Here is a 26791-nt window from a genome sequence, read left to right as displayed (position 1 = left end):
ACGATAAGGTGCTCTAGATATATGTATTCCCTATTGAATAGAACAATAGGGAATTTTTTTTTTTTTTTTTGATAACCGTACCTGGATTATCTAAAAAAAATACGAAATTTCTATCAAACGCTTTGTTTGGCTCAAACTGACAAAAATTTAAAAAAAAATATAATTATAATAATAATGTTTTCTATAGGTACAAGGTAAAGGTTAAGAACAATCTATACCATTAAACAAAGGAAGAAGTCATTCTTTACAGGTTGATTTATTATAATTATATTTTTTTTTTATTTGTGTCAGTTTGAGCCAAACAAAGCATTTGATAGAAATTTCAGATATTCCAGGTACGGTTATCAAAAAAAAAAAAAAAAAATTCTTCCCTATTGTTCTATTCAATAGGAAATACAAATATATAGAGCACCTTATCGTTCTACTACTATTTTTAGGCCTTATAACACACACCTTTACGGGATTTACTAGAAAATGACCTCTCCCTTTAGTAAATTTTATTCAATAAAAATAAATGTTTTTCCCTTAAATTTTGGGAGGGAGGGAACAATTTAGACTAGTACCCATAGTGATAAAGAAGAAGAAAGTCCCTCAATGACGTCATAAAAATGAGGGACGAGGAGAGAGAAAGAAAACCCCCCCAAAAAAGATGAATAATCCCTCGTTTTTGTGACATAACATGCTGATTTTTTGAGGGATTTTCTTCGTCTTCATATTGATATAAATAGGTTGAATTTTTCCTCAGCTCACAACTTAGGGTACTTTTAATATATCTTGCTTCGTAGTGAAAAATTTAGTGTCCAAATTATTCAACCAACCAATCAACAGAATGGGTAACTTTGAGATTTCCATAATTTTTTCGTCCATTTTTTAAAAACAGGGATCTCAAGGAATATGACAATGGACGCTAAACTGATATACATCCCCATTGCTGATACCTTTTTCTAATAAATGTTTAAAATTCAATTTTAATGATTAAATGCTATAAATATTAAACTTTTCTTTTTCCAGCAGAAAAAAATAAAAGTTTTTGACTTGTGTTGAACCGCATTCCATTCTTTGATACTTTTTAATTAATCAAAATCCAAGACAAAACTTTTATCTCCGGGCGTTCTAACCGACATAGATTATGGGACAGAGATATTTAATGCAAAAAAAATAAACTCAAGTCTTAAAAAAATTCCTTACCTTTACCATGACATAATTTGGTAAGATGAGGTTTATAATAATGTGTGATAATATAAAGTATACTATTACTAGTAGCTGCGCTAATAAAATAATCCTATCATAATTATTCTATCGATACAAAACATTGCCTGATTATTCCTATAACATTTAGGTATAATTTACTAAGCGTAGCAACTGTGTAATTGTTACCAGAGAGTCGGTAAGTCCATTTTTAACATGCAAATTTTAAACTTTTTTTTGACAACAATTTATTGTATGACATAATTATCCTATTCATCTGGTTTTTTATCAATGACACTAGGACAACAAGTTCAAGAATTTATTTGTTGTCAATTTAGTTTTAAAATTAAAATAGTAATCAAATAAAGTCTCAAAATCATTTTATCATATTTAATTAATAAATTACAACTAAATGAAAAAATATAAAACATAATATTATTTGCTTTCTTTATTGGTTTGTTTTACTTTTACATATTTACCTTAAGAAAGTTTACTTTTTGCGGTAACAATAATAATTAAATACAAAAAAGGTATAATTCTTACTTTCAAGGGATGTAAATTATAACATAATATGGTATAAATCATGAAATTCTTTGTTTATTATTAAAAGTAGATGATAGTTGGAAAAGGTTTATATGCATTTGGAAGTATTACCTAACAGGGTTCTAAAGAGATAAGACAATGGAAGAAAAATTTATGTACATTTCAAATTATGATCCAAACAAAACCAAGGTTTAAAAGAATTCCCGGGTATAGTCCCTTTCGTAACATCGCACCTTATGGGGCGATTCTTCGTTTTTTTCACAGTAGCTTTTGTGGGGCAATCATCTAACCCAATACAACCTAACCTAACCTAAAATAACCTATAAAAAGCCATTTTAAAAATACGACAAATCGCCCCTTATGGGGCGATGTTATGAAAGGGACTATTCCCGAATTCCCAAATATTTTAAAAATGGGAGAGAAAATTTTAATGTCCAATGTCCCCCCCCCCCCCCCCAGAGTATATACCCTATCAGTAGAAAAGCTTTGCTTGAAAATACCAAAACTTTGAAAAGGGAGGACATGTTGAAGAAACAAAAGGGAGATAGTTTTGTTGACAAATATATCAAGTTTCAACATTCATCAAGTAACAACTTTTTTACATAGAAACGAAGCTTCTGTATAATTTTAAATTTCCGTCAGTATAAGCGAAACGTATTTTTTCTCTTCTATTATGAAAAGCAGCTAAAAATTTTGAGTATGAAAGTATGAAAAAATTCACTTAGTATTAACCCTGTGACAAAGGATCTACAAAAAACTTTTCTGTTAGTTCGTTTGTCCGTTCTTCATGTTAAAATATATTCTTCACAACTGGTCTTTGCTTTGTTTTCATCCTTGTTGTAATTAATCAACAATTTGTTTCTGAACATGAAATAATATTTCATACACATTGTTTCATTTTCATTTAATAACAAAAGTTTAAAAACTGTTTGATGATTAATTAAAATTTGATGATTTTTTTTATGTGAATATTCATTTGGTCTATTAAAATTCTTTTCTCAAATCCTTCCACACTGGAACAGAAGTTCGACTTTTAATTCGTTTCACGCCAAGTTTTAAAAATTGATTCGCCAAAAGTGAAAGGTTTTCGTCTCCTTTACATTTCATGTCTAGTTTTCAGAGATCAAGATCTTATTGAAAAACAATGGATAAAGAAAAAGTGGATGTTGCACCAGCTGGCTAATACAGCAATACCCCCCACCATGATGACTTTACCCTCCCCTAACCACGGAGGATGTCTGATGACTATTTAGCGAACTTAATTGACGACAAAATAACCTTGTCACAAAGTCCAAGTATTTGATATCCATTATAAAAATATGAATTATTATCAAACACTTTGTTAAATTGAAACTGCATTTATTGAAACAAATAAATAACTGCTAATAATGTACATTTATAAATAATCTCATAAATATATCACAACCAATTTATATAAATTAGGGACAGCAAACCACTATCCAGCGTTAGGGATTTCCCACAAGTGACCGATTAAGCACTTAAAACCCTTTCTTCTTCTTATTTTTAAAATAATTTTTTGACACAACCCAATCTTTCCAGATTTTGTATAATTTTTTGAGGAACACGACTCCAGTGACGTCATATTTTTCTTTCCCGAAAAAGGGAAGGGTGGAAGAAAATCTCTTTAAAAGAGATGGGGAAAACCCCCTTTTCTCCCATCTCTTTTTTTCTTCCCCCCTTCCCTTTTTCGGGAAAGAAAAATATGACGTCACTGGAGTCGTGTTCCTCAAAAAATTATACAAAATTTGGAAAGATTGGGTTGTGTCTAATTTATTCTATGCCTAACCCCAGCGTGGGACTTATGATTTAGGTTTATGAAATCTTTGTATACTGTATAGTAGTCAACTGTCCCTGTTAAAAACAATTTAAAAACTATGAATTATTCTAACTTTTCAGTAATATATTATACAATACATATATTTAATAACAAATACTTTTAAAATAAGATAATTGAATTATATAAAAATAACTTAGACAAGGATTTTGTTTAAGATAGCAGTAAAAACATATTTTCATTCTTATATCGCAGTGGAATAATTTAGCTTATTCGTTTTTAATATTACATTTAAGTGGCGTGCACAGCTATTTATCAGGAGTGGGGGGGGTAGGGTGGTGTGAAGCCTTAGGGGGGAAAAAACTGTTTATGGAAGTACGTTTTAATATCTTATTTTGGTGTATGTTTAACACCCCCCCCCCAAAAAAAAAAACCTTTCGCACACCACTGATCTGATGTCTTTTTTAGACCTCTTGAATGTACTTTTTTACACATAAAATACCGAACGACATACCGGCTAACAAATGAAATGTAGACTAGCCTGGCTTTGAAAACTCTTAATTTATGACTAAACGAAGGCCTTAAAAGTCATAAATAATATTTAAAAAGGTGTTTTTATGTTAGAATTATATGTTGTTGTGTATATTGAATGAGAATGTTTGCTAGCCATAATTCTTGTTGCCCCGGAAATAGCGTTGACACCATCTTGATTAAATATAACTCTTCCCTTTCAGTTTACAAAATTCATTTAGTTTTTCCCATTTCTGTTGTTTTTTTCGTTTTTAATAACTTTTCAACGCATGAATTACCAAAGTTTTACCTAAATGCGATTACCTACTAAATATTTCTTTTAATCTGTTTAAATTATCATCATACACACAATCTTAAAGTAATATAAAATGTATCTATATTGTTTATATAAGTTTAATTTTCTTTTTCAATTCAAAAAATGTTTTGCATTTGTAAAATAAAGTAGTGCTTTCACCCATAACCTTTAGTACAAAAAATAAAAAAATGTCAAGCCCTTGCAAAAAGACCTTACAAATAATAAGCTGATCTAATAAAAGCTGATCTTTTAAAACTGTAAATATCCCTTTTTTCAAAGTAATTATATAATTTAACAATAAAGTCATAGTATAGATAAATAAGATCCGGAAAAGTACCAGTCCTTTGCTCCCATTTATAGAAGATAATTTTTTTTTATCAAGAAATTCATACAACTCTTATTTTTTTATGTTGGGCAATGCAAATACTTACATATTATTTCTAAAATTGAAAACTTATTAATCTTTTTTAGCTACTTATATGTTTAATAATAAGTATTGCAGGGTAGGACAACACAGCTATTTAAATCCACAGTTCTTTATTGTATTTACAAATCCGTGGAGTGTAGAGTTGGGACAGGATACGTAAACTTACGCGGCAAAGTACATGCTCCGGTTCCCTAAAAAGAATTTTAAATCCATTAATTTTAAAGTATACTACTATTAAAAATTTATTAGAGATTTGTGTTAAAATTGATAGATTTCATCCAAACTGACGCAATAGGTACTGATGTGAATTGCTAGTGGATTCTCCCCTAGCCTTTGGGAGCTTCACCTCCAAGTGGATGGTGTTGAATACCGTTACCATGGTCAATATTCTTTTTAATAAATTTTAAAAATTTGTCATTTTTTTGGGAAAAGGGAATTGGGGAGGGGTAGGACAAAGCCCAAATTGTGTTAAAATTGAGTCAAAAATGATCCACGGGACGTAATAAAATGAGGGAGATAAGAGGAGAAGAAGGAAAGAAAACCCCTAAAAAAGAGATTGATAATCCCTCATTTTTATTACGTCACATAGAACATTGTTGACACAATTTAACACAATTTGGGCTTTATCGAGGGGTAGAGGTATTCCCTATCCCACATTTATTGTCTGTTAATTAAAGATATTTTTTTCTGTAGATATAATTTGGAGGGATGTCTATTGTCTATGACTTATCCGTCTGGCCGTTTACAAGATCTTAGCAGACATAAAGACATACATTCTACTTCAGTATTAAGAATTGTAACCTGAACTAAGGGTGCATTCATGCTTAAGTAGTATCCATTATCATGTTCCTAAAGCATTTGTAATAATCATCTTTGCACTTTCCACTTTGGCTTTGAAGCCGATTAATATCCGTTGGATTAGAACTGTTTTTTAGTCATACTGAAAATTTATGTTTACCAATTTTCCACGAATATTAATATAGAAATATTAAAATTAACACCAGCTTTGCTAGCCTAGGACATCGGCCATTCTTGGCTAACAAAATTGGTTTTAATCCCACATTTCACACCTAATAATAATGTTGGGCATCTTTTGCTAACCTTAAGCTGTAGAGTTTCCATGCTTCTTGCATAAGAGTTGTTTATAGATTGGGAGTATGACCGTAGGGTTAGTCTCGAACCCGGCAAGTCATCGTCGCAAGGGTGCAGTTGCAGACCTTTAAAGGATAACATTTGTGTGCTTTTTCTCTCAAAGTGCATACTTAGTTTTAATATAAATTTAAAATTTAGAAATTGTATTAACCTATAGTAATAAAGAAAGGAACAAAAAAATAATCCACCTCAATATTTTTAATTCAAAAAACAAAAACATTGCTTAATTTATTAGTGGTAAAGTTATTGCGTATGTATAATATATTCATATACAAAAGAAACAGGATGTGTGTCCGTCTGTGTGTTTGTAACTAAAAGATCTCGCTAGACCGATGATACTATCTTTTTTCAGAGAGGCTACTTATAGGTCCCAAGAAGCTATTTTAGGGGAGATAACTTTCTAAGAGAATAAATCCCTAGAAGCCGCCCCTTCCCCCACTTATTTTTATTATGCAAACCTAAACAATAAGTTATCTTTTTTTCCATGCAATGCTTTATCCCAAGAAATTCAACTGTTTTTTATAGCTGACTTCTTATACGGATTAATTGAAATGAATAAAATGCACACCTAACCCAATATATGTACACTTTCTAACAAATTATTTAGGTTTGTATAGGTTTCATTTAAAGATTGTTTATTTAGTTTTTTTTTTACACTTATTATTATTTATAATTTGTACCTGTATCCGAAGTATACTCAGGAAGTGGGTATGTTGTTTTCTGCCCAACAAAAAAACTTTTATTTACAATTATTACTAGAGGCTACGCCCCTAGTTGCCTCTAGATGAACTTGTGGAAAGATGGGTGGTTAGTCGAGCCTTAACTTTCAATTTATTCTTAGGAGAGTGGATGTACCCTCGACTAAAATAGTTATAAGACCTTTACATGACATATGTGATATACGTTGCTACACACCAACACACACTTAGGCATGTAAACCTTGACAACATAAGGGGATATGAAAATAAGAACATAGAAAGATGAAAAAAAGAAGAAACAAAAGAAACAAAAAAATGATTAACATTTAATTAGAATCAAATATGTTTTATATTTATTTTTATCAAAGTTAATTTTCCTGTGCATATAAGCAGTTATCAAAACTATCACTACTCGTCTCACTTCTTCTAAAAAAATAATATCAAAGCAACTTTTGGAATCAACCTTATTACCAGCGAAAAAAAGTCGTGAAAAAAATGATTGTTTCAAGGTACCAAAATTTAAACACATTTTCATACCAGTGGCGTGCACAGCAATACACCCGGGGCATGTGAAACCTCTAAGGGGTGAATAAAGGGGAGGGCAGGGATCTTGGACAAAGTAGCTTCAGACAAAGTAGCTTCGGACAAAGTAGCTTCGGACAAAGTAGCTTCAGGACAAAGTAGCTTCCGGACAAAGTAGCTTCAGGACAAAGTAGCTTTCGGACAAAGTAGCTTCCTAAGAAAAGTAGCCTCCACTGTTAATAAAGGTCATGGCCGCAGCGCTCGGCCCCCTGGCCTGCCTAGCTGCGGGCGCTCGGCTCCCTAGCCTATAACCTAACCTAACCTAACCAAAAAATTGTAAAAACATTATTAAAACTTATAAAAACAATATTAAAAATTGTAAAAATCTATCAACCACTTTTTGCAAAATCCACGAAATTCTAAACCACCTATGTATTATCAGTTGATGATATTTTTCTTAAATAAATGTTCTGAGGCTAACATAGGTTAGGTTAGGTTAGGTTATAGGCTAGGGAGCCGAGCGCCCGCGGCTAGGCAGGCCAGGGGGCCGAGCGCTGCGGCCATAACCTTTATTAATATTAGAAGCTACTTTTCTTAAGTAAATTTCCTGAAGCTACTTTGTCCGGAAGCTACTTTGTCCTGAAGCTACTTTGTCCGAAGCTACTTTGTCCGAAGCTACTTTGTCCAAGATCCGAGGGCAGACCTTCCCAATATCAAATAAAAAGGGGTTGTTGCCACCCCTTACATACCTTCTCCGCAAGCCACTGCACTGGTTCATACCTTATTTTTTAGTGTTTGAAATTAAAGGAAAGATACCTAAATTTACTATCAGAGCTGAATTGTTCAAACAGACAGACTGAAAAGCTATACAGTTCAATAAAAATTGTAAAAAAAACTGAATAATACCTCATAGCTTTTGAACAGGCAGATATTTCTTCAAATAGTTTGTTTTCACAGGATTTTGATTTCATTAGACAAAACAACACCAACATTACTAAATAGATATGTTTTTGAGGGAAGCTATATTGTATTTATATATTTTTATATTAGCATTTTATAATTTACATAATCTATTTTGTTACATTTTTCACTTTGAAACCACTATACTAAAATATGTAATTAAAAGTATACTTATTTTTTCAATTGTTTCCTATATAGGTGAAGATACTTCCAGAAAGGCAGAGATCATAAACAAAAAAGTACCCGCCCCTCCCCCTTTTTCAATTTATTATGCATTATAAGAGGGAGTATTTGTGGTCCACATGGCACTTTAAGGGATAACTCCTAGATACCATTCAAACTTCCACTAGTTTTGTTTTGAAAAAACTAAAAATTATAACCCTTACTGAATGAGATGGCTAGAATGGCGAGGCAGAGCATGGCTACAATAAGAAGATTATGGTGTACTGTATGACCTCCAGCTCCACAGCCCAGCTGTTCCAGGGTTAAGCCGGTCAGGTTGGCAGAGTACAGGTGTGACGGGTAGTGACAAACTAAACAGAATCTTTAAATAATTTCTTTCGAGATAAAAAAGATGTGATGAATTATTTGTAGGTATACTAGCGGATACGCCCCTATGGACAGTTTTTTTTTTCAATCTATGTTAAGATCAGCTGTCTATCAAAAATATCCTCTGGGCGGCGCTTTATGTATTTTTTGCTATTTCTCTTAGGAGGGTGGTGGTACCCTCCCTCCAAATAGCTATACACCTTCCCGAGGACCTTTGAGTTTTAATTCTAACTCATTTCATTGTAAAAAGCCAAATAGTAAATATATGATGGAGTAAACAATCGTTAAAATTTTGTTTAAAACTTACCTGCTCCAAAAATATGATGATTTGCCAACATCCAGGAAAGCTGGCAGCTGCAGGTCAACCTAATAAAAAGGACTGCCTCTGTAATTCCAATTATCATTTCTCCCGCAAAACGTTTTATAAAAATAATTTATAAGGATCCAAAGGGATAAGACAATGGCCGATAAATTGATGAACCAACCAATAAAACCTAAATAAAATACCCCAAAGTTGTTGAGCCAACGAATGAGAAAATGTTATATCAAACTTTGGGAACTAGTGTAATGAACAGCCCAAAGTCCCCTCCCTCCCTGGATAATTTATCAATTAAATAACAGAAGATATTTAAGGTACGAGTAATGTACAGTTAAAGCAGCTTGTTGTGCTGACGTAAAAATATTCGAAAACCAATTAATTTGGGGCTGAGTTGCAAAATAAAGCTACACTGAATGAACATCTGAATACTCCTCCCATAACGACAGAAATATATTCAAAACAGACAAACAGACATATAAAGCAGCTTACAGTAGCTAATAAAAATAAAATGACGTCATATAATACAAATACCAAAGATAGGCCAGTATGTATTGTAAATGGCCAATGATAAAATGAATAGTAATACTGGCCTATCATTGGTCATTTGTATTGTAAAACGTCATTATTAATTAGGTACAATAAGCTGTTTCCAGATCGACATATGAAGATGAAGATTCTAAGTCTTTTAGAACACACTTTGCGAGTTAAAAAGTATTCTGTATATTTAGATCACGCATCCATATTTCATGCAATGGATATTATTGATATGTAAATAAGAAACCTAGTCTGCAAAGTTTTTAATCACCTATTCTAACTAAATAGACCAATTCCCTCCAAATATTAGGTAATGTGTTTCTAATATTTAATTTAAATTAGGAGAAATAATTATGCCTTCTACCTTCTTTTAGACAGTAATATTTCAATTGCTCTTAAATATCATATTATTCCACTTGACAAAAAACATAATATAAGTGTAAAATTATAGTGCCAATAAAAAGTGACTTCATACAATACAACTGACCAATGATAGGCCAATACACAAACTAAATTATCAATGGAATGCCAGTAGACATTTTAATTAAAATGGTAGGCAAGTATGAAGTTATCTTTTATAAACAGCTTTAAGAAAAATTAAATAATTTAGTAGATTTTCTCTGATGAAAAATATACAGACACAATAGTTTTTCTACCGTTATCATATCCTTGTCTGATTTTTCACCTGATTTCTGACAGATATAACTCTTGAATCTGAGTCCAGGGTACAGAATCCTTAACATTAATAATAGTAGAAAATTTTAAATTATGATATATATTCCTATACATCTATACTAATTACTTCGCCCATAGCATCTAGGGGCTCTGTATTCGAAGTGATATTGAAGGGTAGAAAATGAGCCTACAACCGGACTTATTGATAAAACAAAAAAGACTATTTAAAATCATCTCAGGGCCTATAACAAGCTATTATGGTATTTTGCATTCCCGTATGAAATTCTGAAACTAATTTAGTGAATATCCTTATCTGATTTGTAATGAGATCTTTTTATAATTCTATATCATAAAGAAGCTTTGTAAATCTCCCATTCTCCCACTCTTCTTTCAAAACAACTTTGACTGACTAAGTGATTTGGAAACTAGATGCTCTGAAGTCAATGGAAAAATTAATAATCTACTCTAACAACAAATCATTTTCCCCATATCTGTAATAATGCGTTTTAAACATAGAAATACATGTTTTTTCCTATACCTGATGAAGAGATATGAGCGCTGTTGATGAGAGATTCAAAGATTTGAGGTGAATAATGCGTGGGAAGGCGTGGGGCTGGATGACCGTCAGGCGGCTGTTAAAGCTCAGGTCAACTGTTTTCAGCTCCAAGTTGTTGTGGAATGCAGCCACCTAAATAAAAGGTTAAGAAAGATGCAATTTTGTAATTTATTTCTTAGTTTTATACAATGTTACCCGCGACTTTAGAGTAAATTGTAGCATGACTGCTTGCCGTTGTCGTTTAGATGTCGGGGTTCGTATCTGGACCTCACCGAACTAGGTATGTTCAACATGGTACCTGCTGTACTCTGACTGACACGTGATACGTAGCTTATGTAGAAGGAATGCCTTGGCACGTTACCCAGGTAAAACTCAAAACCATGCATAATTAGGACTTACAGACAACGGTAGGGCAATTAGAGTGTTGGGTGTCTGATTAACTGTAAATTTAATCAGTGCCCAAAGTTTTTCACATACATTTGAATACATTGAAATTATGATTGGACGGTTCAAACTATCATTGTAAACACGTTTTTACCAAAAAGTTTAATCTAAATCATTTGGATGTATAAATTTAGTTATTGTCATATTCCTTAAGCATATAATCACCTGTATAACATGAAGATTATGATTATGAGAAAGATTCAGAGTTTGAAGCATAACTTGTCTTCTGAGGGCGTGTTGTCCAACTACGGATATTCCATTTCCACTTAGATCAAGCTTTTCAAGATATACCTAAACATCAGAAACATAAATACAAGTTGGTTGGCCTAAAATTACCAATATAGTCTTAAAATTTCAATTTAATGATAAAATGTGTTAATAAATGGACGTCCTAGTGGCAGGGGGGGGGGGGGGGGGTAATTAAGTATAATACCCAAAAAACAACGTTTTGGTATTTTTAAATATAAAAAATACATTACAAATTGTAAAGCCGTCATCATATGGCAAACTAATTGTCAATAAAGAAGCGGTTGCTTCTAAAAGGTTTGGTCAAGCCTTTTTATAGCACTAATAAAAATTGTAATATAAATTTTACGGGTAACGAAAGTTTTATAAAAACGATCTCAAACTTTTTGTCGTATTTTGGGGTCTACAGCAATATATCTTCCATAGTCTTATCAATGCCTAAAGTAGACATTTTCCTAACAAAATTGTGACATAAGTGAAGGTTTCCTACCTTTCTATAGAAAAGAATAAGAAATAAATATTCAAGTCTGCATGTACAAATCAAAAAGAAAAGGAAAAGGACCACAAGAATTATTTTCAACATTTGTAAAGCTTTTATCAATCTACTTTGGTTCATAAAGTTTGGAAAAATAAATTTTGATATGGATCTGAACCGGTCCAAAGCCAGCGCATATTAGAAGCCCTATTCAAAACTAAATTACATATAGAGATTTTAATAGGTAAGTATTATTGTTATTGTAGTTCTTTTTTGTGGATACTGTACAAATATCAAAACTAGTTTTTTTTTTAAATTGAAAAGTGCAAAAAAGGAAAATTTTGTGTAAAGTCAACAACTCACATTCTTTTGAACATTAAAAAAAAACATTTTTAAAGTTTATAAAAAATATCTACCAAACAATTAGATTTCTATAAAAAAAAAGTTATTAAGTAACTTTATTTAAGATGCCGTAAATTTCATTTTTAAAAGCGAAGCTGTTCTATAATTATTAAAAGCGAAGCTTTTCTATAATTAGGGTCGGTCCGTCCGTCCGTCCGTACGTCCGTCCGTCCGTCCGTCCGAGATAGATAGCTTTTATTCGTTAATTTAGGCATGTTAGAATTGTCCTATCGATTTCAAACTTTGTATGGTGATTCCTGTAGTAGTTGGGTACGATTTAGAAAGCGTAGCAACTCTATAATTATTACCAGAATATCCGTACGTCCATTTTAAACATGTTGATTTTTCTACTTTTTTAACAACAAATTTTCAAGTGTTTTAATTATCCGTTTGATCTGATTTTTGGTATATTGATTCCTGGGACAACAAAGAACAATATTATAAGCGAAGCAACTCTATAATCAAGTCCAAAAATGTAAGTATGTCCATAAACATTATCCTGTTTTTAACCGGTTTACAACAAATTTACCTACAATTTTGATTCGACATTTATACATTTATGTTCCGATTTTTCAGTTCAGATACTATACAAGTGTTAATGTCCGTTTGTCCTACCGTTTCAGTGCTTCGCTTTTATGGATGTTGTCATCCTTGTTTGTAATTTGATTCTGGAGTACATCGGTTTAACTAAGTTTATTTTATATTTTAGATAATTTAAGATCGATGATATGTCAGACATTTAATTTAAATTTGTGTAAAAAAAGTGGGGGGTGTAAAGTTACAGTGCTCGATAAGAACTTTATGGGAAAGCACTGACTGATAATTTATGAAGTAAAAGAAATATACATAAAAATTTAATATATACCAAAAATGCATTCAATAAACCAGATATAGGTTTTTAAGATAAGAATTGCATAAAAAGTAGAAACTTATTGTCTCCTAGCTTTTCCTTTCTTTATTTATGTTAACATTTTTTTTCTATTTTTAACTTTGTTTTGCAAGTGTAAATATTATTTTTTTACCCTTGACTGTGGCATAACACATAGCGCATCCGCTCGTTGTCGAGAAGGTGATAGGTTCGAATCTCGGCCCGACATATAGCGTTATAGATAAAGACGTTAAAAATGGTTACTACTGCTGCTATGTAAGGTGCGCGACAAATATAGTTAGAGTAGAGGGAATGCCCTGCCTCAAAACAGGCTCAAATAATTACCATGCACAGTTAAGACGTCGTGCGATCAAAGGGTTGGTTGTAATATTTACAACGCAATCATAAGACGCTCAGTATGTTTCAAAGTGCATGGAGATGTCTAGAACCCAATGCTACAAAATATCAAAAAGTTTTTAATGCAAAAAAGTGATAGTTTTTTGCTTTAGCTTATTTATTATTTTTGGTAATGAAAATAAACTCTTGCGAATATCTTGACTTTGATAGCTATGTAAGGCATAGTCCTATAACAGTATGTGCGTGTTTGTCCAATAAGATCTCGTAAACTAATCAACCAATAAATCAGGAAGCTTTTGAGGAATTTTGGTTCAACATATAAATCGAAGCGTCGTTGGAAAGAGTCATGTCTGACGTCATAAAGATACGTCTAAAAAAGGAGAGATGAGAGAAAGGAAACCATTAAAAAAGAGATTGGTTCAGACGTATTTTTATGTCCTTACTCATGACACTTTCCAGCGCTTCATCTGAAAGTTACTGATAAGTTTTGTTTAAATTAGTTTTTGGTTAAAAAAAAAACACGTTCTACAACAAAAGTGGAGGTTGAATTAGAAATATCACCTGATTTTTTAGTTGTACAGTAGGTACGCTGTTTATTTGATTCCAGCTTAAATCCAGAGTCTCCAGATTTTCCAGGTTTAAAAAGGATCCATTTGCCACTCTGTTTTACAACCAACATATATTCTTATAGTAGTAGTAAATTGTAAAATAATTCGAACATTATTAGCTTTAGGTTTATGAAATAATTGTGTTACAAATTTCAAAGCATTTAAACTATACTTGGATAATAAATTTTTAACACTAAGTAAGCACATTTACAATGCTCATAGTAGCTTAATCTTTAATAAAAATGTGAACTTTATTTTAATATGGCTTTGAAATCTATTAATATCCGCTATAGAACCGGTTTTCAGCAAAACTATAAAATCATGTATAGCATTTATTTCACAAATGTTACAATAAAAATTAAAGAATTATTTCCAGTTTTGTTATCCCGCACATTCAAAAACAAAAACTGGTTTCAATCTGATAGTTTTTCATGTTAATATCCGCGGAAATCTGTCTATAATACGTGAATAGAAGAATAACAATGTGTGTGTCTCCTGCCTTGAGATGGAACAGTTAGCCAGGTTGAGACTGCGTAGATTATGTCCAGGATGGAATGCATTGTCCTGTTCAAACATTTAGGGCTAGTTTTACTCTTATAGTTTTTTTTGTTTGAAGCTGAAGGTTTAGATAATTACTGAATCTATTAAGTTTTTTTATTTTAGGGAAGCCTCATATAGGTTCCAACATGTTTTAGGCTATTTTGCATCTATATTAAAGTTTTGGGATGGTTTAAGACTATTTTCTTCCCCATACTATACCCCTCCGAGTAGAGAGCCCCTAGATGATATGGCTAGTGGCACAGCCACTAGTTAAAATAAAAAGAAAGAATAGATCATTTGGTTTTTAGTTACTGTGTAGTTTTAATCAACATCATTATTACAACGAGTTACTTTAGTTATTTATCTATTTTTTTGCAAAATTTTATTACGCAAAACAAATTTTGTAAGTTGATGCGATCGAATATCGGCCCGTGTCTGTAGATCTGTGACATTAATAGATAGAGTATGGAAGAATGCTTTGGCCAAAGCAGGTGCAACATTACACAGTTAGGAATTCCAGACTAAGGTCGTGCAATTTAAAGGTTGGATCTAGTTCTAAATCGTTATGATCAACCCCCAATGAGGTTAAGTCTTCTTATAGTTACTTTTGTCTTTACATATTTTCTACATTGTTATAAACTCGAGTAGTAAAAGTAAGCTTCTATACTTTAGATTGTTAATATCTATTAATGTCTGAAATGTTTATTGGAAATTCAATATCCGGGGGGGGTACAAGTGTGAAGAAGGATGCAGGCATAAGGAAAAGGCACCAGAATTGAAACTATTGTGCCTCAACCTTTTTTCACTGCATTTAATTATTGAAAGCAAAAGCAACTTGTATCATTTATCATAATTCAGAAAAATAATGCAGAATTGGTATTTTTAAATTTTATATGTTCTGAAAGTAGATAGGTTATGACCCTTTAAGATGTTTCTTTTCTTTTCTTAACATTGTTTAACTCTGGTGTGTCCCTAATTCCTTTCCAGAAGGAATAATCTCCAGGGGGGGGGGGGGTTAATGTATGGTAGTTCTAATACGGAGTTAAGGCGCAGCCACTAGAATCAAAGTCCATATCTAGTCCCCAAATTCCTGGATTTCTTGGATGGGGTTAAAGGCCAAGTTGAGTTGATTTAAATTCTCCAGGTGGCCCAGACCTTCACTTGGAACAGAGCTTATCTGAAAATTAATATTTTTTTGATACTTTATAAATGTTAATCATTTGAAAATTCCTTACTGCTCTTATTCATTTCAAGTTTTTAAAAAAAGATAATGTTTATCGTTTCTCGAATAAAATGTGTGTTTTATTTTAAAACACAATTAGTTTAGCTCAACATTGATAATAAGTGCGTTGTGTTAAGCCGCGCACATTTCTTGTGAATTGGAGAAAAATACATATATTTAAAATTTTGTTTGTAGACTTCCTAATTTTTTATGATTTACAAGCGGATTCCTAACGGTATTGAAAATGGTTGCTAACAAACTCAGGACAATCTATTTTATTCTATTAAAGGGAGGGGAAGGGGGGATGCACTTTGAGGGAAATCACTGAATAATGATTTAAATGAATTATTTTAATTTAACCTGATTATGATCAATATAAAGTTTCTCTAGAAGTTTGCAGAACATTACTGTAGGGCCTAAAATTATATTATTAAAATCGATGCTTTACTATAAGGGTATGTACATCCGTACGTAACGGTTAGCTCTTTTCGTTAATTTAGGCATGTTAAAATTGTCCTATCGATAACAAATATTGGATGATGATTCCTTTATCAATCAGATAAACTTAGAAAGTGTAACAAATATCGTTACCAGAAAATCCGCACGTCATTTAAAACATGCTGATTTTTGCCTTTTACTATAATCAAGTCCTAATTATGCCATAAAACAGAATCCCTGTATGAACGCAATTTTTCAGTATGTTTATTTACAATGTACGTCTTAAGTCAATATTCTGCTTATTTATAAACTCTACGTTTGTTCATGCGTTCTACCATTTGATTTTAGAGCTTCGCTTTTATCAATAGTGTCATCCTTGTTAGGTTACCTACCAATAACATTTACATAAGGATATCAGTGTATCTAGGTTTATAGCTTAGGAAAGTTAAAAGAATTTTTAAGTTAGAAATCTTTTTTAAAAAAGTAACATGAAGTTTCTCAGCCATACTGAAAAATCATGTACTGTAACGTATTAGAGAATTTTCCACGAATGATAAAATAAAAATGAAAAATTATTTTTTATTTTATTTGACTGGGCTTCGGCTACTAGAGGCCTACAAACCTGTAATTAATCTTATATTTTTCATTTTACTATCCGCGGAAAGTTGTCTTTAATACGATGATTTACATAACTATTACCTGCTATGGTTTGAAGTTTATTATCTCCTAGGTCAAGTACTCGAATATTCAATTGATCAGAAAATATTCCTGGAGCCAGCATTCTTAAACTGTTTCCCCTGAAAATAGAAAACAACTATAAACAGATAAATTTACCGGAGTGAAACAAAATACCATTCTGTTATCAAATATATCTATTTAGAAAAAGTTATATTTTATGTATCAAACTTCTAAATACGTATATTGTCCTATAATTACAAATTATTATATTAATGTATAAAAGTTTCAGCTACGTGGATTGGATTGCAGATTTAAATTAAGGTATACTTTCTATAAAAGGTCTTTAGAAAATAGACTGTTAAAATATAATATTGTACTACTTACCGTAGATATAGATTCTCCAATGATATTAACCCTGTGAAAGCCTAAAAAGTATACACAATATATTCTATAATAATAAAGTAACAGGATGTGTGTCTGTCTGTTTGTCTGTACCGAAGGATTTCGCTAACCGCAATCCGATCGGGTTCTCTTTATCAGGTTAGCTTCTCATAGGTCCCGGGAAGGTATATAATTATTTTGGGGGAGAGTACCACCACCCTCCCAAGAGAAATCACAAAAAAATCGAAAAATATTTAAATATTCGTAGACTTGAACGCAACATAGATAGGTATCGTAGAGACTTAAACAAAAAAAACATTTAAAGTGCCACTAGAGGCCTTTAGGGGCGTAGCCGCTAGTTTTTAATACTAGGGTAGTATCTATGAAAATGTGCTTTGTTAGTTATCTCAAAAACGGCTGTAAAATGGAAAAATCAGGGAGGGAGGGGACAATGAACTGTAAATTAAACTAATCCCCAAATTTTTAGAAAAGCATTAAAAATTATTTAGTTATTTATTGTCATGAGATTGTAGTCATAATGTAATATTTTTAATGTCGAAATAAACATTAAACATATGCCTGCGTCACTGAAGATCTATTGATTTTTATTTCCTACTTTGATTTCTTATTCCTTCGTCCCTGGAAATAATCTATAATATTTATTTTCTTCTTTGCTTTCTTATTCCTTCATCCCTGAAAATAGTCTATGATTTTTATTTTCTTATTTGCTTTCTTATTACTTTGTCCCTGGAAATAGTCTATGATTTTTATTTCCTACTTTGCTTTCTTATTACTTTGTCCCTGGAAATAATGTTGATTTTTATTTTCTTATTTGCTTTCTTATTACTTTGTCCCTGGAAATAATGTTGATTTTTATTTTCTTATTTGCTTTCTTATTCCTTTGTCATTGGAAATAATCTATGAGTTTTATTTTCTTCTTTAATTCCTATTCTTTTGTCCCTGGAAATAATGTTGATTTTTGTTTTCTTATTTGCTTTCTTATTCCTTCGTCCCTGGAAATAATCCATGATTTTTATTTTCTTCTCTGAGTTGACATTTTACTTCTTCAAAGTGACCATAATCAAACCTTCAATTTAGGATTCAAGGAATACTCTGCCCAATTTTCGATAATTACCCAATAACTAAAGTAGGACCACTGGAGCCCCTCCCCTCTCTACTTATTTTGATAAAAAAAACATAATGTAGGTAATGCTTTTTCTTGAAAAAATTGAACAGTCTTAAATTGAAAATATTGTGAGAGGAAGGTTTTTTTTTTTTTTTTGGGGGGGGGGGGGGGTCAATAACATAAAATTGGGATATTATCCAATATTTTTTTACTAAGATTATAGAAATATTTTCGTAGACCCCGTTTCTTACCAGTAAATCTTTGATTAATTCTTCTTATCATAAAGACATTCAATATTTTTTTTAATTAAAAGCAATCATATTATTGCAAGTGTAATATGAATACAAAAACTAAAAAGTTGCATTGTACTCTACTGATACTCAACAAGTAGATAAAGAAGTTCCCAGTAAGTAAGGAGGGAGGAGACATTGGAATGTAAATTACAATGATTCCCAAATATTTTATTAGTTAGCTCAAAAACTTTGGAACTTTGTAACCAATAATTTCAATCTATAGAAGTGGTAATTTTGTTTATCATTATTGGGAAAGTACATTAATTTATCTTTTTTTTGTTTTAAATCGATCCTTGTTGGATTTCTCATTTATAATTATTCTTTAAAATTCAATCAAATGCATTTAAACATCTTTGTTTGTTATACAAAAACAATGTTGTTTTACCTTGTTATAAAAACTGTCTGTATCTAATATTTTGCTAAGATAATTTATTGCACATTACATGATTGTGAAGAAATACCAATATGAATCTGTCTGATTTTGATAAATATCTTCAGTACAAGTTCTCAGAGGGGGGGAGTGGATATTAGGCTGTTAATTACACTAGTCTCAAAAGTGTTATATTCTTTGGCTAAACAACCTTGTGTACTTTTATTGAATTTTGGATGGTTGGTAAATTTAGTTGAGTGTACAAACGTTTCAACCAATAATTGTAACTTACAGAAGGGGTAATTTTGTTCATCATTGGGTATGTACATTGTTCATGTTTTACACTAGAATTTTTACACGGCTACTTTATAAATAGATTTTTCTTTCCTTCGGTGAGACACCCGGTAAACCAAAAGTAACCCAAGTTAAAAAACGAACACTACTGCATCTAAACGTTTATAAAAATCAATATTTGGTCCCCAACTAACCCCCCATCGTGCAAGTTATCTATTCAACTGATATTTCAGATACTAATCTGAAAATTATTTGAGATTCCATTACGTTTATGGATCTTTAACTATGATTTGATTGCTCTAATTCTATTAAAATTAATGCCAAGCTCTTCATAGAGAAACACGTTTTTGTCTAGTTATTAATACTTTTGATTGTGCTTCAGCCAAAAAGTAAAAATAAAAAGCCGAGAAAATAAGATTAATGTTAGGTAGGTATTGCTTCACTTATTTTGCACAGTAAAAAAACTTGTTTATTCTAAGGATCCACAAGCAGAAACTTTACCTGCTTTGAAAGTTGAGTGATCTTGTTATAACTTAAATCCAAAGTAATTAAGGATTCCTAAGATATAAAAAAATATTTGAAACTGAATTTAAATAATTTAGAATTTAGATTAATTTTAAATGAAGCTCTTTATAGTGCCCAAAAAAATGAAGTCATTCAATAAATGACCAATGATAGGCCAATACACAGACTAAATTACCAATGGATAGCCAGTATACATTTCCATTGTCCATTGGTAGGCCAGTATGACGCCATTTTTTATAGGTACTTCTTTTAAATAAACTAATTGTAACCTGTAGAACGAAGCTTTTATCCTCAACTTTTGATATTTGATTGTGGGAGAGATCCAAACTCAACAAATGTTCATAAAACTAAAATAAAGCAGCTGTAACAAACAACAAGTTATGTCATTATTTCAGCTGATTTTGGGGGACTGCCCTCCAAATACAGCTGAAATCTCGAAATATTTTTAAAATTAATTCAGCTGTTGGTTATACCTAAACCTTAAAAGTATATTATAAAACTATAGCTACGCTACTTACTCTCTTCTCAACTTAAAGAACAAGTAAATTCTTTCGGGTGTTTTCCCTCAAAGTGGCTAGTCGAGCACAGGTACTACACCCCTTATTCCGAAAGAAAAATGAAAATAAGAAGGGGAGTAGTTTTCCATTTGTTTGATTATTGCATTAGGTCCAAATAGTTTAAATTTTTATTGGGTTGGGTACTGTATATGTAACGCAAATGAAGCATAGGGACCAACCTCCCTTTATTTTCATCTATTTGTAAGGGAAGGGGTCTGTGTTCGACATGTATTTTGAGAGAAAGCACCTTGTTTTAATTTTCAATGTTTAGATTATGATTGTTTAAAATATGAGCTAACCTATATATAGTTTAATCAGGGCTCGGCAGCCGTGCATAAGCCGTCATTTTACACCCATCTGGGTACTTAACAATTTTACCTAACTGAGAAGCACTGGAAAGTGTCATGTGCAGGGCGACCACCGCCTTTTTGATATTAATATTGAAAATAACGTACTACAAAAAAATTACAATGAACACAATAACGTACATTTTTTGATAAAATAACGTACAATAACGTACCATAAAACACATATACATCTATAATACAAAGTAGTACAATGTCTGTCTGTCTGAAGCTTAAGATCTCAGTAACCACTGAACTGATTGGGCTCTACTCTTCAGGGAATATACCTACTGGTCCTGGGATGGTTTTAAGCTATTTTCTTGGGGGATGGGACACCCCCCCAAAATGAAATGAAAAATACCCCCCCCCCCAAAAAAAAATTTCTTTTTAAAACTGAAATCAAAAAAGGAAAGGAAAAAAAAAATTACCTCCCTCCCAATTTTTTTTTACTTTTTCTTTATAAATCTAAATAACACCTCTTGATTAAACCTCTTGGGGGCAGAGCCCCTAGAGGCTAGGGGCGAATCCGCTAGTATATCTATAATACAAAGTAGAACAATGTCTTTCCGCTAGTTTTTATAGAAAGTAGTATACATTATATCAACTTTTGGATTCAAATTAAGGAAAAACCCTTTAATTATAAAATATCAACATCATGTTCTACATTTTGATCTGAAAAAAATCACAGTTGTTCAAATTTCTCATTTACATAACTTATATAATGTAAAAATAAGGGAAGACATAATTGAAAGTTTATGTAAATTACATTAAAACTTTATATGGCGCGCGTAGCGCGCCGGAAATTTTTCTACCCCCCCTGAAATCTGTTTTGGGTGTTAACTACCCCCCCTTAATTACCTCTGCTAAAAAAATTTACCCCAATTTAATCATATAAATAGTACCAACTAATAATGATGTTTATATTCATTTATTTAAGTACGATAAAATATTCCAGCATCTTTACCCCTAGCCTCTAGGGGCATCGCCAAAAAAGGTATTGTAAAGTTTTTTTTAAAAGGGAGTTTCCCCACATCACTTACTTGTTATATTTTACAAAAAGAAAAAGAATTTTTTTGAAGGGGTGGATTCTTTGCCTAAAACCACAACAGGACCAGTAGGTATATTACCTGAAGAGTAGGACCCAATTGGTTCAGCGGTTACTGAGATCTTAAGCTTAAGAAAGACGGATAGATAGACAGACATTGTTCTACTTTGTATTATAGAAAGTAGTATCTTATTCCTATAAGTACAAGAAAACATAAATATCAACTGAAAATTATCATGCTAACTGATGAACAAATACCATAGGTACTCTTCTATCTTCGCAATATGTACTGATAAGGTTTGTAATTGGTTTAGAGGAATTTTTTTATATTTACTGAAATGCTTGCAATTGAGTTTTTATTTTATTTTATTGAAGCTTCACTATGACGTCATAAATCCTAGGATAAATTGGTAAAATGGCGCGCAAAGCGCGGAGAAATTTTATTGTAATTTTTATGAAATACAAATACATTAATGATTACTAATACTAATCATACATTACAGAAAAAACGTACAAAAACGTATGCTGAAATGTTCATATTGTACACAAAAATCAATAATGAACAAAAATGTACCAAAAAACCTAAAAGTGATATTCAATATGAACATATTGAACATAACGTACATAGTGGTCACCCTGCATGTGTGACGTCATGACGTCATAGAAATACGTCTGAAAAAAGAGAGGAGAAGTGGTAAAGGAAACCCTTAAAAGAGATGGATTTAGACGTGTTTCATGACGTAACACATGAATCTTTTCCATCGTTTCCCAACGGAGTTTGACATATTAAGAACAGATTCAGATGCAAAAGTGGGATTTTTAAGTCAATATTCTCGATTTTATGTAGCTAATGTGCATCTGCCGAGCCTAGACTTTTACTTTGGTTAGTCTAACCAAGATCCTTGATCTTACAAGTTATAATTTGGTAATAACAACTAAACATACACTGAAGGTGAGGTTATGGGTTCGAGTTTCAGCTCAATCCAGGGATTTTAAGGGATAAGACAATGGGTGATAACTTGATGTTCACCCGGGATTATTGTTCAAAATTTCCATTCTGTAGATATAATTTTTAGTACTCTGCTGGTATAAAATAAGTTTAAAATATAAGATGTAGTTTGTTTTCATCCGTATGCAAAACCAGTCTTATTTTACATTCATTTTAAAGTATTTTAAAGGAGAAGGGTGCTTTAATGCTTGTTAGGCCCTTTGAGAGATTACTTACATGAAAAGATGCATCCACATTGTTGATTTGGTTGAAATTCATTCGCAGGTGAAGTATCTTCGTATTCAGAGCTATTGGTAACACATCTTAATAAATAATATATTAGGTTAATTAAATGATAAGAAGAATGACAACATACATAAGTTCTGAAACACAAAAAGTCATAGGTGGACAAACGGACTAAGAAGTTACAGAGCATATGATGTTCAGTTTTCATACCTCTCTGGGTGTTTCATACATGAAAAGAAAATCAGTCACTTAAAAGGAAGTTACAGAAAGTATTCAAATGAATGTATGTGCAGTGCAGATAAACCCGTGTTATCAAGTAGATTCGATACTTTAAAATGTAATTGATAAAAAGTATTTTTTATAACTGCACGAAAAAATAAGTAGGGTAAAAACAAATCAATTAATAAATTGATTAGGTATATATAGGGAAAGTAAAAAATACCTAAATAGAGTTCATATATTTTAACAAAATTAATCATTAAAAATGAAAAAAATTTAAAAAATAAATCTTATATTATGAATTCAAAACTTTCAAAATCTATTTACAAAATAAGTTGTAAATATTGTAATTGTTGGGGCAAAATTTGTATTATTTATTTTATATTTCAGTTACAACATTTGAACACTAAAATACCTTGGTATTTATATGCAAACAAATATGTTTGATTGAATATACAAGTAAACGCCCTTGTATTACTAATATAGAAGCTACTCTATATTTAGGTTTATATGTCTGTTTAGATTTACTACATGCACTAACGCAGCTATTCTTTTACTAAGGTATGTAATAAGTTGCGTCAACAATTTATCGCATCATTTTATAGACAGCTTTTCCCGGATATTAAAAAAATTCCGAGGGACCGAAGGCCTTGGCTAACAAATCTGGTATTTATTTTATTATTTGTCAATAATATGATGCCATACATAATTTTTCAGAATAGGCTCTATTCCAGCGGATATTAATCGGTTTCGAAGCCATACTGGAAAATTAGTTCCTTGTTTTTTGATACACTTATAATTTTTAAAAAAAATATGACAGCCATATTCAGTAATTTATTAGCAATGCCTACTAAAAATCAACTAATTTTATCTTTTTAGATTTAAATTCTTAAAGCTTGTAAACACTTCGTTGCTTATGCTTAAAATTGTCCCTGCTTTATTACATTTGTGATTATATAGCATGCATTTCAAAATAACTAAAAATGTAACAAAATAACATTATTATTTCCCAAGGTCGAAATTTATGCTAATTATACTAAGTAAATTAATTTAATATTCATTACAAAAAATATGAAATCAAGGATGACATTGTTTTTTCATTAAAACAGAGTATAATAGTTATTGATCGCATCGTATTATAGACAGCTTCCATGTATTGGATAGCAAGTGAAACAAAAAATTATATGATTCCAGTTTTCTTAGCCCTAAGGCTCCGAAGGCACGGGCTAACATTACTGGTATTAGATTATTTGTGATTTTATTTCAATATTCGTAGAAAATGTTTGTAATTCGATGCTATACGTTATTTTTCATTAGGACTCAGAAATATCACAAAACTATTATAACAAATGTAAGTTGTAAGCAAAATTATTATTTTCTCAATTATAATATTTTTTTAATTGTATAAGAAACTGCATAAGATTGTCTATATCTATCAAAGGAGTGAAAGAAAGCAAAAGTTAGGATGACAACTTCCATAAAAACAAAGCTTCAAAAAATAAACTTATAAAAATACAATAAGAGAGATAATTCTTTATATTTGATTAGTTACTTTGCCCCCTCACAGGGCAAGAGTATGTCTCAAAAAACGCCACTGTAGTTTAGGCCACTTGTATATCGTTAAAAACGCCACGGCAAGAATATCTTCTAATCCAAATTATTAGATTTAATGTAAATTTAAAAAAAAATGGACTAATGAAATATATTAGGTAGCAATGTAAACAAGTTTAAATTTTTAGGGCAATTTTACTTGACTGGAGAAGCATTGCTTAGAAATAGTTTTGACATGACAACACAAAATGATATTCCAATTTTACTTGACTAAATAAGCATCGATTAGAAATAGTCTTGACATAACAACACAAAGTGTATTCCAATTTTACTTGACTAGAGAAGCATAGCTTAGAAATAGTCATGACATGACAACACAAAATGATATTCCAATTTAACTTGACTAGAGAAGCATCGCTTAGAAATAGTCTTGACATGACAACACAAAATGATATTCCAATTTCCTGTTTTCAGACCTGTCAAGGTGTATATAATTCAAGGTTTGGAACTTATATTCCAGTATGGCTTCGATACTGGTTCTCAGCAATACTGAAACAACATGTATAATATCGTATTAGACAATTTTCAACGAGTATCAAAATAAAAATCATAAAATAAATACCAGTTTTACCCCGGGCCAAAAAAAATTATACGATATGATTGAAATATAATTTATCGGTAATTTTTTAAATATTTACTAATACATTTATTTTCTTGCCCTTTATTATAGAAACTATTTCATATTGTAACTTCATACAATGGTGGTGCTATTTTCGTTGCAACCATTTTAATTGATTGTATGTCAATTGTTTAACCTTTTTGACAGGGTGGGTTGGTGACTGTGTCATTTTAAGAAATAATATTGAACAAGTTGTATAATTTGTGGTAAAGCTACTCGATGCATCTATAATCTTTAAAAACAATCTTTTGAATGATAAAATGACGGTAGAATAAAACCATATTTCTTGCCTTAAACAGAGGCCTTTCAAAATAAACTTGAACCTAACATAATCTAATAAGTACTAAAATAGTTTATTATTAAAAGAACAACAAGGATGACAATATCCATAAGATGAGAAGCAGAAAAGAAAAAAAGGCCAAAAAAAGAAAGCTGTAGAGAAGTGTTAAGTGGTAATAAAAAAAGAGGGAGAGAAACAAAAATGATCAGATCAATAATAGAAAATTACGAAATTCCTTTCATATTAATATATTTGTAAAATGGCTGACAATCGTACGAACCTTGTAAGTTTTATGCTGGTTAATCTTTAGTTAGTGGCTATATCACACTTTACCCACAGCACCATGGACTGACGGAGAGACAAAGTGATTTATATAGTATATTCGCTTCTGAATAGGATGGGGCAAAGGGTTGCTCTTCTATAAGGGTAATTATGTTGTACCATATTTATATTCAAACCAATTTCCAATAGCTATTTATCGCAACGTATTATAGACAACTTTCCGCGGATTTTAAAATGAAAAAATATAAGACTAAAACCGGTTTTAATCCAGCGGATGCTAATCGGTTATGAAGCCACAGTATAAAAATATTTCTCACCTAAGCTAGAGTTGAAGCACTCGACAACCAACTTCCTGTAGTTTAGACCTTTTAAACACATTTGATATTAAAAATATTTAGATAGGATGACAGCTTGCCGCAAAAACCAAGCATAACAAATGAGACAAGCGTACAAACGAACATTTAAAATACTGGAGAGGAAAAATTCTTCTCCGAAAATTTTGACACCCCCTCCCTTTTTTTTTGACACACCCTTTAATCAAAATCTAGAAAGGTGTAGTGGGATTTGAGCATTAGAGAGGTGTAGAACA

At 31.4% G+C, this 26791-nt stretch overlaps 2 protein-coding genes across 2 annotated transcripts; both read right to left on the bottom strand.

Annotated features, from left to right (window-relative positions):
- Positions 1-4568: 4568 nt before the first annotated feature.
- On the bottom strand, positions 4569-14720 carry LOC145312476 (uncharacterized). Its single transcript, XM_080151733.1, has 13 exons — positions 14644-14720; positions 14098-14197; positions 11354-11479; positions 10727-10876; positions 10199-10248; positions 8968-9026; positions 8498-8644; positions 8058-8145; positions 7010-7055; positions 6612-6654; positions 5881-5996; positions 5581-5628; positions 4569-4970 (listed from the first exon to the last, which is right to left on the bottom strand). The coding sequence occupies exons 1-13, from the start codon at positions 14718-14720 to the stop codon at positions 4899-4901; spliced, it is 1122 nt and encodes a 373-aa protein (XP_080007859.1). The 3' UTR covers positions 4569-4898.
- Positions 14721-15759: 1039 nt separating this feature from the next.
- LOC145312475 (uncharacterized) lies at positions 15760-26580 on the bottom strand. The gene is made up of 8 exons (XM_080151732.1): positions 26520-26580; positions 23183-23268; positions 20281-20358; positions 19988-20044; positions 17407-17447; positions 17044-17141; positions 16267-16322; positions 15760-15861 (listed from the first exon to the last, which is right to left on the bottom strand). The coding sequence occupies exons 1-8, from the start codon at positions 26578-26580 to the stop codon at positions 15760-15762; spliced, it is 579 nt and encodes a 192-aa protein (XP_080007858.1).
- Positions 26581-26791: the final 211 nt, after the last annotated feature.

This window comes from Acartia tonsa, chromosome 2 (assembly GCF_053477335.1).
Source record: "Acartia tonsa isolate MP-2025a chromosome 2, ASM5347733v1, whole genome shotgun sequence".
NCBI classification, from domain to species: Eukaryota; Metazoa; Arthropoda; class Copepoda; order Calanoida; family Acartiidae; genus Acartia; species Acartia tonsa.
Note: the sequence above shows the minus strand (reverse complement) of the source record. Positions and strands in the feature narration are given on the sequence as shown.

Coding starts and splice junctions, on each gene's coding strand:
- LOC145312476 (XM_080151733.1), bottom strand. CDS start 14,720: ATGTTTGAACAGGACAATGCATTCCATCCTGGACATAATCTACGCAGT. Junction 14,198..14,643: donor GCTAACTGTTCCATCTCAAG/GCAGGAGACACA, acceptor GTTGTAAAACAG/AGTGGCAAATGGATCCTTTT. Junction 6,655..7,009: donor TTGATAACTGCTTATATGCA/CAGGAAAATTAA, acceptor TTTTTTGTTGGG/CAGAAAACAACATACCCACT.
- LOC145312475 (XM_080151732.1), bottom strand. CDS start 26,580: ATGTGTTTAAAAGGTCTAAACTACAGGAAGTTGGTTGTCGAGTGCTTC. Junction 20,359..23,182: donor ATGTGGATGCATCTTTTCAT/GTAAGTAATCTC, acceptor GCTTTATTTTAG/TTTTATGAACATTTGTTGAG. Junction 15,862..16,266: donor TTTATATTGATCATAATCAG/GTTAAATTAAAA, acceptor ATTAATTTTCAG/ATAAGCTCTGTTCCAAGTGA.